This window comes from Excalfactoria chinensis, chromosome Z (genome assembly GCF_039878825.1).
Source record: "Excalfactoria chinensis isolate bCotChi1 chromosome Z, bCotChi1.hap2, whole genome shotgun sequence".
In the NCBI taxonomy this organism is placed as follows: Eukaryota; Metazoa; Chordata; class Aves; order Galliformes; family Phasianidae; genus Excalfactoria; species Excalfactoria chinensis.
The window spans coordinates 8509691-8524789 of NC_092857.1; the positions used below are offsets into that span (position 1 = coordinate 8509691).

Below are 15099 nucleotides of genomic sequence, written 5' to 3' on the forward strand. Positions count from 1 at the left end.
ATAAATGTCACAGTTTTAACAGTGCTACTGTTTAGATTTTATCACTGTATCTGTGATTCAGCAGATAATATGCTCTTGGACATCAGAGTTGATGCTACTTTATGCCTTGCCTGTGACTAGGTGGTTGTTTTAATAGCAGAAGGAGGTAAAGGAAATGATTACTGTAACAAGATCTATTGCAGGAGTCTTAAGTACTGGCATCCATGGTTTTATTGGTAGATGTCAAAGCTCACCATATGCTGTATGCAGCACCAGTCTTTTACACATGCATCTTTCTTTTTCTTTCTTTCTTCTTCTTATTTATTTATTTATGGATCTTTTTTCATTTTTTCAACTTATATCTCTTAAAACTGCTGAAATCTTCTCCCCTTCATAATCAAATGGAAACTTAAATCAACATATGCAGGCCAGAAATACCCATTACTTGCCAAGCTTTTTTAGAAGAGGTTGTCAAGACAATCCAAAGATCCTCAATTTTCAATGTTAAGGATGTGTATGTGTTTTTTTAGAATGACGTTAACTTGTTACAGTGGGAGAAAGGTGTCCTGGTAGGCATTAAAAGCCTGCCTTACAGCAGACATACGAGAAGTTTAGTGTTGGAAACACTTAAATATTTCAGTTACTGCCAGATGCACAGGTAGAGAGTGTTCAGGTCAGTAGATAATGTATGGCTTAGTTATTGCTGTTCATTTTCAGTTTGGCTTGTTGGACAGACTTGCTTGTAGATGATGTCCATTGGATGCCCAGAGTCTGTTATTCAGGCACAATTCCAGCATCTTTTCAAAGGTTGGCTGTAGAGTTGGAAACCTGTATTTATCAGTTGTCATAGTGTTGTTTATGTAACCTGTGATGCAATCTAAGGCAGACCCTGTGCAGCTGAATAGTACTGTAATTTCTACGGACTCTTTAAAATTGACTAAAAGCTATTTAAATATATATTTTTTGAGTTAAGGCTGCAATGACCTATTTGAAGTAGTTTCTTTGTGCTTATTTTACAGTGACGGATGTAAAAGTATATTAACTTAAACATATCTCCTTGAATATGACTTTGTTTTCCATATATTTTCACAGGAAAAAAGAAAATAGTGGTAGGACTGACCTGATTTGTAAGTCCCGATTTAGAACTGTATTTCAGAAAGGACGAGGTTGGAAAAAGAAGACTCCAGGTTTTCATTATAAGCACTATTTAGGTCGTTACTAGCATATGTCCCTATGGGTATCTGCTTAGATTAATGACTGGTTCTTGGAACATCACTAAGCAAGGAATTTGCAGGTCTTTTTTCTTTCTGAGTATTATCTTCTTGTGTATTTTCATTCTTAGCTTTAGGAAACATGGTATAAAGAATTTTGTTACATCTTTCATTGCAATTTGAAGACCTATAAAAATGTAAGGAGTGTTCTTTTTGCTCAGTTCAAAGTTTTTCAGCCAAGCTGCAAAGGCTGCATAAATGGTGCTTGGAGGATGAAGCTTGATAGGTAACTTCAGCTATTTCTGCAATACAGAAAAAGTAATGTTCTGTCAGTACGCGCTAATGAATTGTGCTTCTCTTGATTTTACATTCCACTCCTATAATACAGACTCCTTTTCTTATAGCTATATTGAGTAAGCTAAAAGGTAGCCTCCTTTGTTTGCTGCGTAGACTTGGCTTCTGTGCCCTGGGCTTTCTTCCTTTGCACCTAACTCTGGACAGTGTGTGTCTTACCTGCAGTTGGTGCTGAGTTACCTGTGTTGTTTGGCACCTGAGAGCCAGATGTCTGCAGACTTTCCAGGAATAGCAGTTGGTTTGGGTCTCTCTCTTTTCTCTCATTTTTCACCAGGAGTGTTAAAATGAAGAAGCATTGAAAAGAAATCTGCAGAGCACTCGTTTCCCTAGGAAACAGCCCAGTAATATGAGAAGGAAGATATTTTTGCAGTATTTAACGCAATTAAGACAAGACTTTAATTCTCCTTTTAGACATAATTTAGACTATCAGTGGGAAGTACAGACTTTCTGGTAATTTTTTTTTTTTTTTTTTTTTTTTTTTGTGAAGACTGAATCTGAGCATCCATTTGAACAAATTACCACAGCAGACAGCGTTTAGGAGAATGAACTCTTGACAACAGGACAGAGTTCTGTTCTAAAAGGAGAGCTTTGCGCTCAGCTGGAGGTTGGTAGTCCATATCAGCTTTTCTCAGGAAACACCCGAGTCTTGACTATGAGCACTAGTAGTTGGTGGATTCAAACAGTACTTTGCCATGTTTCTTGGCTTAGGCTCAAAATGACTCACTCATTTTAAAGTAATATCTCCTTGAAGTTGTATTGTCTGAATATATTTGTTCTCAAGGCGTTTATGGTGGGTGTGAAATCACTGCCTTAAACAGATTGCATTGTCAGTGGGCAGTTTGCAAGAGGCACGTTTATTCTCTCACTGCAGAAGACTGAGTGGAAGTAAACGCAGTACCTCCTGCCAGCAGATGACCAATATTTTACTAGGACATGCAGAGCCACAGATGATAAACATTTGTATTAATCCTTTGGGAATGGTGTTTTTGCATAGCTAGACACTGCGCAGTCACCCAAAGTTTTCAATTTGGTTGCTCAGTTTTCCTTTCAGCTGCTGAGTCTGTTATCAAGCCCAGCATCTTTCCGTAGTCTCTGTTGTTATGTGATGCTGTTCCAGAGTTGCTTTTCATACTTCACCTTTGGAGACCACCACGTCTGTGTCACTGTAATTCTGCATCCTCAGGCTCCTCTGCTCATTGCATGGTAGGGGCAAACAGGCAGTGTGATGAAATCCTACCTGTGTCCCTGCTCAGTAACTGATGAGAAACTTGGATTTGAATGTAGAGCTGATGCCTTGTGACAAGCACTTTTGGGGAAGCTGTGTTAATATAGCTAAGGATGTAACGCTCAGAACCACTTTGTCTGCTCTTTGTAGTTAGGAGAACTGCACAATTAATTTGTGCAGTCATTGTCGTAGCGTTGGGTAACAGCAAAATGATTGTACTTGTTCCCCTAAGAAATGAGCTTCATGCTAGTAAGAACAGAAAATTCATGTCTTTGTTCTTAGGCAGCAACAACTGGATCTCAGCAGCCTATTTTTGTGCTATCATGCTGAACTTATAAACTGCTAAGGATTTTAACATTGTTCAATGCCAGCTCTGATTTTGCTTTCAGTGTATTCTCTGCTGTCTTTTTCACCCCCTAATAGAGGAGTCTTGGCATTATTTAAAAATTAACGTATTCTGTGAAGTTTCCTGCCTTCTGTTTCCATTGATGCTGGCCTCAGCAGAACAGCCAGCTGGACACTGCTGTTTCAAGACACTTCCATCTGATCTGCACATAAATCTTCTTGCCTTTTCAACCACACCAATTCTGTTAGATTTTCATAGAAACAGAATGCTTTGAGTTGGAAAGGACCTCTAAGCCCACCCAGCCCCAACCCCTGCTGTGGGCTGGTTGCCCCACCAGCTGAGGCTGCCAAGGGCCCCATCCAACCTGGCCTTGAGCACATCCAGGGATGGGGAACCAAAACTTCTCTGGAAAGTCTGTGCCAGGACCTCACTGCCTTCAAAATGAAAAATTGCCTCCTGAAGTCTAGTATAAATCTTCCCTTTTTAAGTTTAAAACCATTGATCCTTGTCCTGTCACTACCCTGAGTTCAGAGATGGAAGGTTTAGATTGGATGTCAGGGGAAGTTCTTTACCAAGAGAGTGGTGAGGTGCTGCAACAGGCTGCCTAGAGAGTGTCCATCCCTGGAGGTGTTCAAGTCCAGGTTGGATGAGGCTCTGGGCAGCCTGGTCGAGTACCAGATCTGAAGGTTGGTGGTCCTGCCTGTGGCAGGGGGATTGGAACTTGATGATCCTTGAGGTCCCTTCCAATATAAGCCATTCTGTCATTCTACTCTCCCTGATAGTCACCCTCCAGCCTTCCTGTAGGCCTTCCTGTAGGTTCAGGATGACTGTTCTGAGGTCCTACTCCTTCCATATCTGTTGTTACAACTCTTTATTGGGCTTTCTCATGATGATTCCAATAACTACTCTTGGTTTTCTGAAAAATGGCTTTGCTTTTTCTGGAGCTTTGCTCCTCAGAATCTATAATAATTGCAGGTCCTGAAGTCATGCTGTCCTGTTCTTCTGTCCTGTGCATATTCCCACCTCCTGCACACTCACCTTTGCTTCTACAAGCTGCTGTGCATTTTCTGTTTGTTTCTACCTTTGCACAGTGTCCCCTACACCAGAGATGGAACTCTACAGACCCTTCCTAAGTGCTACACCTGCAATTGTGCAAAAGGGAATCTGCTCGTAGAAGATGGCTATATAAATATTCACCAGACTCCTTGAATCATAAATCTCTTTTTCTAATTTCAAGGCACAGCCAGACTACTTAAATCTGGGTTTGACTTGACCTACTTTTAAATCTGCAAAAGTCTGTGGATACCTCTGCTCCCTTGCTTCAATTATTTGTTTTTGTGATGCCTGCTTCTTGCTTTTTGTCCTTATTAGCCTGTCAGCTCTACAAAGTGGCAGCAGTCTTCCTCTCTGTGAGTTGCCAAGCACACAGCAGTTGTGATTACACTGGGGCCTCTGAGCTCTACTGTTCTTCAGGCCGCGAACATGAGAAAACATAATTTAACATCTTCATGTGAGATGGATGTGTTGAATGACAGAACCGTGTTGGCTTTCCACCTCACACATCTATGCAATGCATTTTAGAGGTAGACAGGCTATGCCTAGTGGCAGTATTAGTGGAATAAAACTGAGGGCTTGGTGTGTCTTGCAGGGTTAGCATGTTGATAACTGAGTTGAGAAATTTGGGAAGTATTGGCCATGAGGATGTGACACAAACAGGCCTTCAGAAACCCTTGCGGGTGTTTATCAGCCTCTCTTTCTCCAGTGGGGATTCACTGTACTGAGCAAAGGGTGTCAGAGAGTTACAGGTTTTCGTTTTGGCATTCTCCTTTCTCTAAGCTTATTATCTTTTTTTGTGGATTACATAAGACTGGACACAGTATTGGGATGCACTGATACCTTTTCTGCTAGGGCTTCACGAACTTTCATTGTTTTTCATTGATGCTGTGGTTTCAAGAGGCTTACAGCTTCATTTTCACATTCATGTCGTCTGGAGGTTGAGTGAGAGTCCTGCAGATATTAGCACAAGGAACTAACAAATTCAGCACAAATATCATTGTTTTATTCCATCTTAGCATGTGGAGCCAGTTGGGGCCAACCTTTAAAGGCAGACATAGTTCTCAAAGCTAGGAATTACATCCTACAATTTAAATGCAAGTTGAAGCTAGTGTGTATGTCAGCAAAAGTGTGCACATCAGAATTAGCAACAGCTCTCTGTGTCTCCCCTGTTGCTGGCTGGGAATGGGGAGGGATCAGACAGGATGTTGCCAGTGCAGGGGATGTGTATGGAAACTGGTGTTTTGGGTCTGGGGAAATGGGGATGTGGGGAAAAGACGTGGAGGCAGAGTGTGGGACAGAGAGCAAGTCAGCAGAACCAGGCTCTGCTGGTTTCTGATTCAGGCAGAAAAACTTCATGGAAAGTTGCAGTTTTTATTTTTCTTGCAGATTTTGTGTGCTGCTTCCTGAAAATGTTTCTTTATTTGATTCCTTGGAGTATCAAAGTAACTTTTCTGTATAAAGTGTCACCTCTGCAAATATCAGAAGAATACAGATATAAAAGAAAAAGTAGTCATTTTCTGAGTCATGGAACAAAGAGCACTTGGTTTCCAGCCCCTCACACTTTGAAATGGATCTGAACGTGTCTGGTAGTTTCTTTCCTGTAATGGGGTCACGGAGTGTTCCCCCTCTCTGCGTTTTCTTAGGAAAGCCGTGGGAGCTGAGCTGCGGGAGACTGGGCAGACTTCTGTGTGCACGCAGATCATTAGGAAGTCAGGCTTCACAAAAGTCTTAGCAAGAAGTGGGGCAGTCATTTTTAGCAGTCTGCCAGCTCCTGTAGTAACGAAGGGGAAAGTTTCAGCCAACAGAATTTGTGGGCAAAATTTGGGGAGCTGTGTTACACTCACTAACGGGAAGCTGTTTTTTATTAGAATCATAGAAACACAGAATCACCAAGGTTCAAGAAGACCTCCAAGATCACCTAGTCTAACCGTCCACCTACCACCATGACTATTCACTCAGAGAAGCATTCAGCCTGAATCTCCCCTGATGCAACTTGGGACCCTTCTCTCTAGTCCTACTGCTAGTTACATGGGAGAAGAGGCTGACACCCAGTAAGCTACAACTCAGGGAGTTCCAGAGAGCAATAAGGTCTCCCCTGAGCCTCCTCTTCTCCAGTCTGAACAGTCTCATTTCCCTCAGCTGTTCCCCATAAGCCCTGTGCTCCAGACCCCTCACAGCTTGGTAGCCCTTCTCTGGACACACTCCAGGGCCTCCATGTCTTTCTTGTAGTGAGGGGACCAAAACTGAACACACTCGAGGTGTCACCTCACCAGGGCTGAGTTCAGAGGGACAATTACTTGGCTACTCCTGCTGGCAAGGCTATTTCTGATACATGCCAGGGTGCCGCTGGCCTTCTTGTCCACCTGGGCTCACTGCTGGCTCACATTTAGCTGCACATTGGCCAATTCCCCAATTCCTCTTCACAGTCTTCCAGCCGCTCTGCCCCAAGGCTATAGCATTGCCTATGGTTGCTGTGGCCAAAGGACAGGACCCAGCATGGGGTTACACTGAACCTCATTCCATTGGCTCCAGTCCGGCAGTGCAGCCCACCCAGATCCCTCTGTAGGGCCTTGCCACCCCCAGGCAGATCGACACTTCCTGCCAACTTGGTGCCATCTGCAGACTTACTGAGGGTAAGTCTCATTGCCTTTGTCCAGGGCATTGAGTCAGTCATAACGATACTGAACAAGACAGGCCTCTGTACTGACCCCTGAGGTGGGAACACCTTGTGTGACCAGTCGCCAGCTGGATTTAACTCCATTCACCACCACCCTCTGGGCCCGGCCCTCCAGCAAGTTCCTTGCTGGAGGTACAAAGAGTGTACCTGTCCAAGCCGTGGTCTGGCAGCTTCCCCAGGAGAATGCTGTGGAAGACCGTGTTGAAGGCTTTGCTGAAGTCTACGTAGACTGTGTGAGCAGCCTTTCGCTCATCCACCTTTTCCCTCATCCACATTAGGTAGAAAAGTTGCTGTCGTCTGAACTCCAGGAACTCAGTGTATGTGGTTCTGTTTGGAGTGTGCTCTGGAAAGTGAACTGGTGTTGACACAACTATCTTCTCTGAAAGCAAGCACTGTGTTTCCTACAGACTTAATGGAGGTATTCCATGGGTAAGCCAGCAGCCTAAGGATTTCAGCTGCTGTCAGTGAGTGATAAGACACTCTTTCTGGCACGGGATCAGCATAAGGAATGCAAGTTGAGCAGTCTCCTAAAAACAAAAGAGAAAAGTGTGATAAAGTAGAAAATGTGATAGTTCAGTAAATGCCACTGCAAAGTTTCCTCTGGCACTTAGCAGTGAGTTATTCTGCTGCAGCCCAAGCAAAGGGTGATAGCCATTTGAGAAGTGTAGGGCAGTGCATGCTGGACAAAAGGTAGATTCGGAGCTAAACAGTGAATGTTTTTGTAAAGGGAAGAGCTATATTTTCACCACTGGTAGCAAAGAAAAATAAGATCAAAGCTGTTTTGACAAAGAGCTGCAGTGCCAGAAGTTGAAATCTGAAGAAGTCAGGAGTTAACTTGCTGGTGCTTTGTAAATGTCATTATATACCAACCTGTGTTTTTAGGTAACGGTGTCCTGAACGCTGAGGCTGTAGGGTACTGCTGAGATGTACATTACTGCACTGTGTCAGGAGCAGAGGAGTTCTTTTATGCACTTATGCTGTGCTGCCAGTAGATAAAGCAATATGTTCAGTTAAATCTGGGAGCTTGCAGAGAGCACCATTCTGAACATTCCCAGCTTGTGTGCACTTGGTGCATATTTTTATCAAAGGAAGATATCCTTGAAGTTGAGGAGGAGGAAAGAGAAAAACACTGAATCTTCTTTCTTCTGATCTCTAAATACAGCTTTGATTGCACTGAAAAGGAAGGGAGCAGGAATGCTTTTTGCAGTGATTAAAGCTGCCTGGAACTGCCCCTAACTTTTGTAGTGTCCTTCCCAGATATCTCTCTTTGCTGGAAAAATTTTAAGGAGCTGCATGGATGTTTCTTAAGCAGTCATGTATCACAATAGCAGCCATAGGAGCCCAAATGATTTTTTGGTAGGGAGCATGAAAATACCGATCACTGCCACATCTTATTGACCAGGCTTGGCAGATCTCTTCTGACCCATTTCTTCCTTCTTCCTGTTGCTTAGCAACAGATGCAGCACATTAATGTTAAAAAGGCTGGAAAACGGGCCTTCAGCAGAAGTTGCCTTTCATAGGTTTTATTTCCTTGAGGGCGGGCATTTGTAGTGGTTATGGTGAATAATCACCCTTGTCCTGTTCTCATGCAAGCATTCAAATTGCTTTGTTATATTGCATGCCCTGTAGATGAGCAGAGCTCTTATTGTAAGGTCCTTCCACCCACTTCTGACATCCAGGAGCCTGTTTGCATCCGCAAAAGACATATGAGCATCTAAAAACGGAGGGGGCTGCAAATTCTGCCTGTGTGTTAGACTGAAGTCTGCAGGTTCAGCAAAGAGTAAGCTGTACTTTTAATGGAAATGTCCTTACTGATTTGCTCAAGGTACAGAGAAAATATCAATCTGAGCTGTGAATAGTAGGCATAATCAGTGCTAGTAATTACATACCAACTTTGCAACTATCGTATCCCACCCTTTCATCCCACACGCAGGCAGTGTTTGTATCATCTGATTATAATGTATTGTATGTTAGTGCACTACTGCTTTGTGACTGAAGAGAACTACCTCCACCTCAGTTCTTTATCTTTTTCTTATTACAAAATATCATGAAACATGTTCGTTGTAGGCCTTGACCATGTTGTCCTGGGCACTGCATTTCCATGAACAGAAATTGTTCTTAACACCTAGGGTTGAACAGAAGATCATGTTTGGGGAAGGCAGACAGAAACCTAAGAGGTGCTTATCAGTGGTTTTTGGACCGTGCAGGCTGACTTTACCATCCTAGCTATCTTCCAGCTTTTGTGAGCTTCACGGCAAAACCAACAGAGTAAAAGAATTCCCCCGGCCAAGGAGCTGCTCCTGAAAATGAAGAAGAGCAGAAGAGTCACAGTCACTTAGCAAACCTGAAGTTGGTGGTTGCACACTCCGTGGGCAGGGCACTCTCCTTTAGTGTGCATGTAAAGTGAAACATCTAATATGTTGCCAGAGCAGTTAAGAGTTCACCAGAATTGTCCTGCAGTTCCTATCAGTCTAAGGTCTGAAATGAAGTGGCTGCTTGTTTATCTCTTGTTTATGTGCCACTCTGTACTTAGTTGAGCAGGTCAAGAAGAATATAAAGCATGCAGTATAGAAATGCCAGCTGCGTTATGAGCTTTTCAGTATCACGTCTGTCTTGTTCTCAGTGAGTGCCATAATTCCTCCGACCGGATCAAGGTGCGAGTGTGGGATGAGGACGATGACATCAAGTCTCGAGTCAAGCAGAGGCTGAAGCGCGAGTCGGATGATTTCCTGGGGCAGACAATCATTGAAGTCCGTACACTGAGTGGAGAAATGGATGTGTGGTACAACCTTGGTGAGTGGGGCTTTGGAACTGAAAGCCATCACCTGTTTGTTTGGATACATTTGAGAACATACACACATAGTTTTCAAGATAGGCAAAAAAAACAACCCACAACCAAACCAAAGCCTAGATGGTTAGATGATTGTGAGGGACATTATACTGCTGCAGGGAAGCTGCAAGGCTTTAATCTCAGTTGAATTGAAGTACTGCAGAACAGCATGTGAGAATGATGATGGCTTTTCTCCTGTTGGCACTGAAAAGCAAAATGTATAAATCATAGAATCATTCAATTATCATAGCATAAATGCTTGGGGCAGGGCTGGACTCTGCCTATCTGGAGACATGTCCTGTCCTGTGCCCTTTTGTGCACTAGCACAAGCATTTTGCCAGTCTCTTAAGAATGCAAATTCATGATGCTGGGCTGTGATTTGTTGAAATCTTTCCATGTGGACAAAATAAGGTGTAGTAGAAAGTAGTGACAAGTAACCAGATAGTGCTGAATTGACAGGTGTGGTAATAATTGTAGGACAACCAGAATTTTCTTCATAAGACGACATCAGCAGTTCCCAGCAGCTTCAGACTGTAATTGAATCAGGAACAGGTTCTCTATCAGTCAACCCTATCCTTGGAAAAGGGATCTGAGCAACATCGTCCTGACATGCTGATATTTTCTTGGTGGTTTGGGAAAAGCCAAATCATGGCTGTACATGTGATATTCTGAACTCCTTTGCCTTCTCTAATATGAGTTTTAGTCTGGAGAGGTTTGCTGTACTTTCCTTGGTGGCTAACTGGATCTAAGCTGGGGGGGTGCTATATGCTGTCAGAAGGGCTGGCATATATGTATAAAAGTATGTTGTTATGGCCAGATGTGTAATACCGAGAGTGTATTGTGGTAGCTGTTTTGCTGGTATCTACTTAATTTTTACTGCTTTGAAGTAAAAAAAAATGTCACGACGTTTTATCCGTGGCATTACTGATCACAGGTTAATCCTGAGTTTCCAGCAGTTTCTTTTCCAGCATTGCCACCCCAAGGTGGCTGTGCTCTGAACATGAAAAATGCATATAATTGCTGTTGGTTTTTCCTTCTAGAGAAAAGAACAGATAAGTCTGCAGTGTCTGGGGCTATCCGTCTGCAAATCAATGTGGAGATCAAAGGCGAGGAGAAGGTGGCTCCATATCACATTCAGTACACTTGCCTTCATGAGGTAAAGAGCAGTTCAACTTAGTCATTACGATGTTCCTCCTTTCTGTTGAAGAAGTAGTTTTCTGACCTTTTATTTTCTTGGAATGTTCCTTCTTACACTGCGTGAGTCTTTTTTCTCCTGCCCTGTGGGCCTGGAAAGACATTGAGTCATCAAGCCTGCTTTTGTTAGGAAGGCTTTAGTCAACCCCACGATGTCAAATGCTGTCTGGTTCACTCTGTCCCACTGGTCACAGCTGTGCTTTTGTAGGCAGAGAACAGACACTGGTCCAACTTAGAGCTCCCGTAAGTTTAACAGGAAGAAACCTGTATTGCCTTGAATTATGTGTTCAGCATGCACTACATCTGTATCTTTCCTTACAGAAAACCTCTAAAATGGCAGACTCCAGGCCAGATATGCTTCACAAATATACTTTGCTAATCACCTTTGAGGTCCCAGACATACAGCATTTCCATGGAAGATGCTGTGTTTTTTATTTTTGCTTGTCTTAGTGTGGTGAAGAGAACTGCTTGTATGCTGTTGGCAGCAAGGAACAGTTATGTCATTGCAGTTTCTGTCTGAGCAGTTGGCCTGTGATGTGTGATGAGGTATAATGTGAAAAGTAACATTTTCTTCTGCTGTTTTATGATTAAATTCTAATCAGGATGTGGAGTTGGCTCTGGCCTTTGAGCAGCATTGGTACCGTTTGTATGAATTCCTTTGTGCTGCTTCAGTGGTGTGTAGCTGTGGGCAGCTATTAGGGAACAGAAGATAAGCTGTGATGGCTGAGTACTGATCTGTCTCAACATGGTCCAAGATGGACAGGCAGTGCTGTAGAAGGTGGGAGAAATTTAATGAGAATACCTGAGGTTCGTGGTGTCCAGCCTATCTATCAAGAAGGCAAATTCGAAGGATCACTCTCTAAGTGTTTCAATAAGGAAGAGTAGCCATAGTCCCTCCCACCTTGTATAGAAGAATATCCAAAGGTCCAGTAAAGTTTAAGCAAATTCAGATTAGAGAGGAGGGGCTTCAGTTACAACATGTTTATCCAGATACTGGGCTAGGAGATCCCTGCGTTGTCTTTGGGTCTTACCAGGAAAAAGTCAAGCCAAGTTTAATTGAACAAAAGTTTCTTCTAGTAGGCTGTGCTGTCTTTCAGTATGTAGTTTTTCTTGAGTTTTAATTCAGTGACCGCTTCTGCTTGGTAAACCATTTCATTTTTGGCTTTCTGAGCATGCATGATCATTCACTTCCTGTGTTGTTGTTTTTTTTTCCTGCAAATATACCCTTTTTAAGAATCATCTTCTTTCATTTGTGCATCATAAAATAAATATGATTTAGAGCTAGAATAGTAGCATGAAGCAGAGTCCTCCAGCTCCTAATTAGATCATTAGACTTCTGCGTCCCTTACTGTAGGGAGCCAGCTGTCTGATAAGCTGATGAACCTGTAAGTGACATAAAGTTGAGGATTGCTGAGAACTCCACTGAACTGAATTACAATTTCTGCACAGCAGTGATAGCTGAAAGACATTCCTGTGTTACATAAAGTGAGAGGCTATGATGAATAATAATACAAGTGTCTAGTTGTTAAGGGTGTTTTTAAGGATGTCCTGTCTTTCAGAAAAGAAACATCTGGACTGTTCTACTGTGTAATAATTAATACAAAGCTGATACAGGGCTATTGCCTCATCTAGTTTAAATAGCTTGTCCATGTTAAGTCATTTATTTGAGGACAGAAGTGTGTAGGTTTCAGGAAGCTAATTAGTCTGTGATTTCACTACATTGGAGCACTGCTCTGCATCATTCTCACTGTTGAGTGGGTAAAGCTGTAGGTATATGTGTGGAAAAACTCAGCTTGGAGCATGCTATATGAAAAGAAAGTCAAAGCTCAAAAATGCATGACAGGTAGGGGCAAGGAAAAAGGAAGGAGGGCAAAGAAATGTGTCTTAGTGCTTCCTTCCCAGCACTTCCAAGTTGGTCATCAAACTCACTTGGCAACTTCAAGCCTTGCATATAATCTCACTCCTGTTTTGTCTTTCAGAACCTCTTTCACCATCTCACAGATGTGCAAGGGAATGGGGTGGTGAAGATCCCTGATGCCAAAGGAGATGATGCCTGGAAGGTGTATTTTGATGAGACAGCTCAAGAGATTGTGGATGAATTTGCAATGCGCTACGGCATTGAATCAATATACCAGGCCATGACGTAAGATGCATTTGGTGTTGTCTTTAGTGCAGACATCCATGGTAACTAATTGATGTGACTGTGAAGATTCAGAAGAATAAATGTGTTGATAATAGAAGGCTTGGCATTAATAGTTACTCCTTATGGGGCATTCTGTGAACAGGAAGACTGCGTGTCTCTGAATCACTGATTTCCTCCAAATCTAGAAATTACTGTCTCACAAAGTGCTGGAATTAAGCCTCCATCTGAGCAGTTTGTACGAGCACCTTTACCTTTAAAACTTACTCTAAAGAATTACACCAACGTTATGAGTGTAAGGGTCCGTACTTTATTATTGTTATCTTAACCATTCTGTTCTAAAACTCTAAAATCTCTATTTGAACACTTTGCTATTAAAAAGATATTATCCAAAGATCCCACTAAAGTTTTTTGGTAATGTGAAAAGGGAAGAGGTTTTGTGAAAGTGTTTGTCCTATAGGTTTGTTATAGCAATTAATACAGACGAGGGAAGTCACTGATTTTCCAGTTAATGCTCATGGTGTTTGCAGGAAGTCTGAGTAATAGAGCATTGATTTGTTCTCTTTAGATCTAGACTCATGCAGTTCTTGGTCTTCAAGAGCACTTTCCATGTCATTGAACTTTTATGTGGATTTAGGATTAGCCCTTCTGCTTAAAGTAATGCTATGCTTAGCTCATTTCTTATTTCAAACGTAATATTAGATGCAGCAAACTAATTTGAAAAAGTTCACTTCTGAAGCTTATCATTTTGGTTCTTTTGAGCCCTTGGATGAGTTATGTTCTTTTGCAAGCGTCTTTTACTGCCTGCTAATTTAAGCCAAAATGGAAGGCTGTTGAGAGATAGCTCTAGAGGTCTAGTCCTGGCTCATAAAAGGGCTAACCTGGAAGTTGAACCAGACACATCAGAGCTTCTTTCAGTTCCTTGAAGATATCCACGGATAGAGATCCACCACCTCTCTGGGTTCCTGCCCTTGGGCTGTAACTTAAGGGAAGAAATTCCTGTTTGTAATCCAAACTGGAAAATCTTCCTTGGAATTTCCCATGCTGTAACTGCTGTATATCGCTGCTTCTTTAATTCGTCCATCTGAAAGGATTTCAGCCTGGCTCAGCTCTCTTGCTGATCCTCCCCTTTTTGTTAAGTAGTAATGATGACCATTAGAGACATTCATTAGCTCAGAACTTTTTATACCTCAAGCTAGGCACAGACATTTTATTCGTCTGTTTAAATCTATTGGGTGCATGAAAGACGAGTTGGTACATAGGTACTATGTAATGAGCAAGTTCACATTCAGGAACAGCCATCATGCCCCATCCCTGGAGACATTCAAGCCCTGGGCAACCTGATCTGGCAGTGCATGTCCCTGTTCATTGCTGGTGAGTTGGACTAGATGGCCTTTAAAGGTCCTTTCTGACTCTAAGGATTCTATGATTCGATTCCATGGTCATATTTGTCTGAAATACTGATGTGTGTGTTTCTGTGCAATTCTCTCACCAGAGCTTTTTTGATTGTAATTATTTGTAGGTTGACTAGCACCAAATCTGATTTCTGTGGTGAATTCCTTGAGGGAAAACGACATTTAGAAAAACAGTTCCCAACTTTAGTCTGGGGCTTCTCCAAGGGTTGGAGAACTGCTTAAAACCTGCAAATTCTGCTGTCTGTTGGAATGAATTTGACTTACCACGTCTCAGAATATCAGACCTTTTAAGCTCCAATTATCTCCCCCCCCTCCTTTACGTCTTAAAGATTTTCTTTGATTGTTTAATCATTTCACAAGCTTGAGTGCTTCTGGCATAATTTTGAGATTTCCTGCAGGACAATTCCTTGCACGTTAATGGGAACAGTTAAATGAGGGAAAAAAAAAACCCAAAAAACAACCAACCAACAAATGAGCATGCTTCCTGAAGGCTGGAAGGGTTAGCTGTAAGGAATAACTTATCAGTGCAGCACAGACATAATAGTGTGTGATTTTGCTGTGGTCCAATGTTTTGCAGTTGCTGCTGCCTCGTGACACCTCAGAACCTGTGGCAGCCTCGAGTAACAGTAAACTATATTGATCTCTGTGTGCCGGGCCTGGCTCCTGTACCCA

General features: G+C 42.4%; 1 protein-coding gene across 4 annotated transcripts in view; it reads left to right on the forward strand.

Moving 5' to 3' along the window:
* The window catches only part of UNC13B (unc-13 homolog B), a 204141-nt gene that overhangs the window by 134649 nt on the left and 54393 nt on the right, over positions 1-15099 (forward strand). For all 4 annotated transcript variants that reach the window (XM_072358936.1, XM_072358933.1, XM_072358935.1 and 1 more), the window contains 3 exons: positions 9472-9641; positions 10719-10834; positions 12852-13015. In XM_072358936.1, the coding sequence (XP_072215037.1) occupies positions 9472-9641; positions 10719-10834; positions 12852-13015 (450 nt within the window). The remainder of the gene's footprint in view (positions 1-9471; positions 9642-10718; positions 10835-12851; positions 13016-15099) is intronic.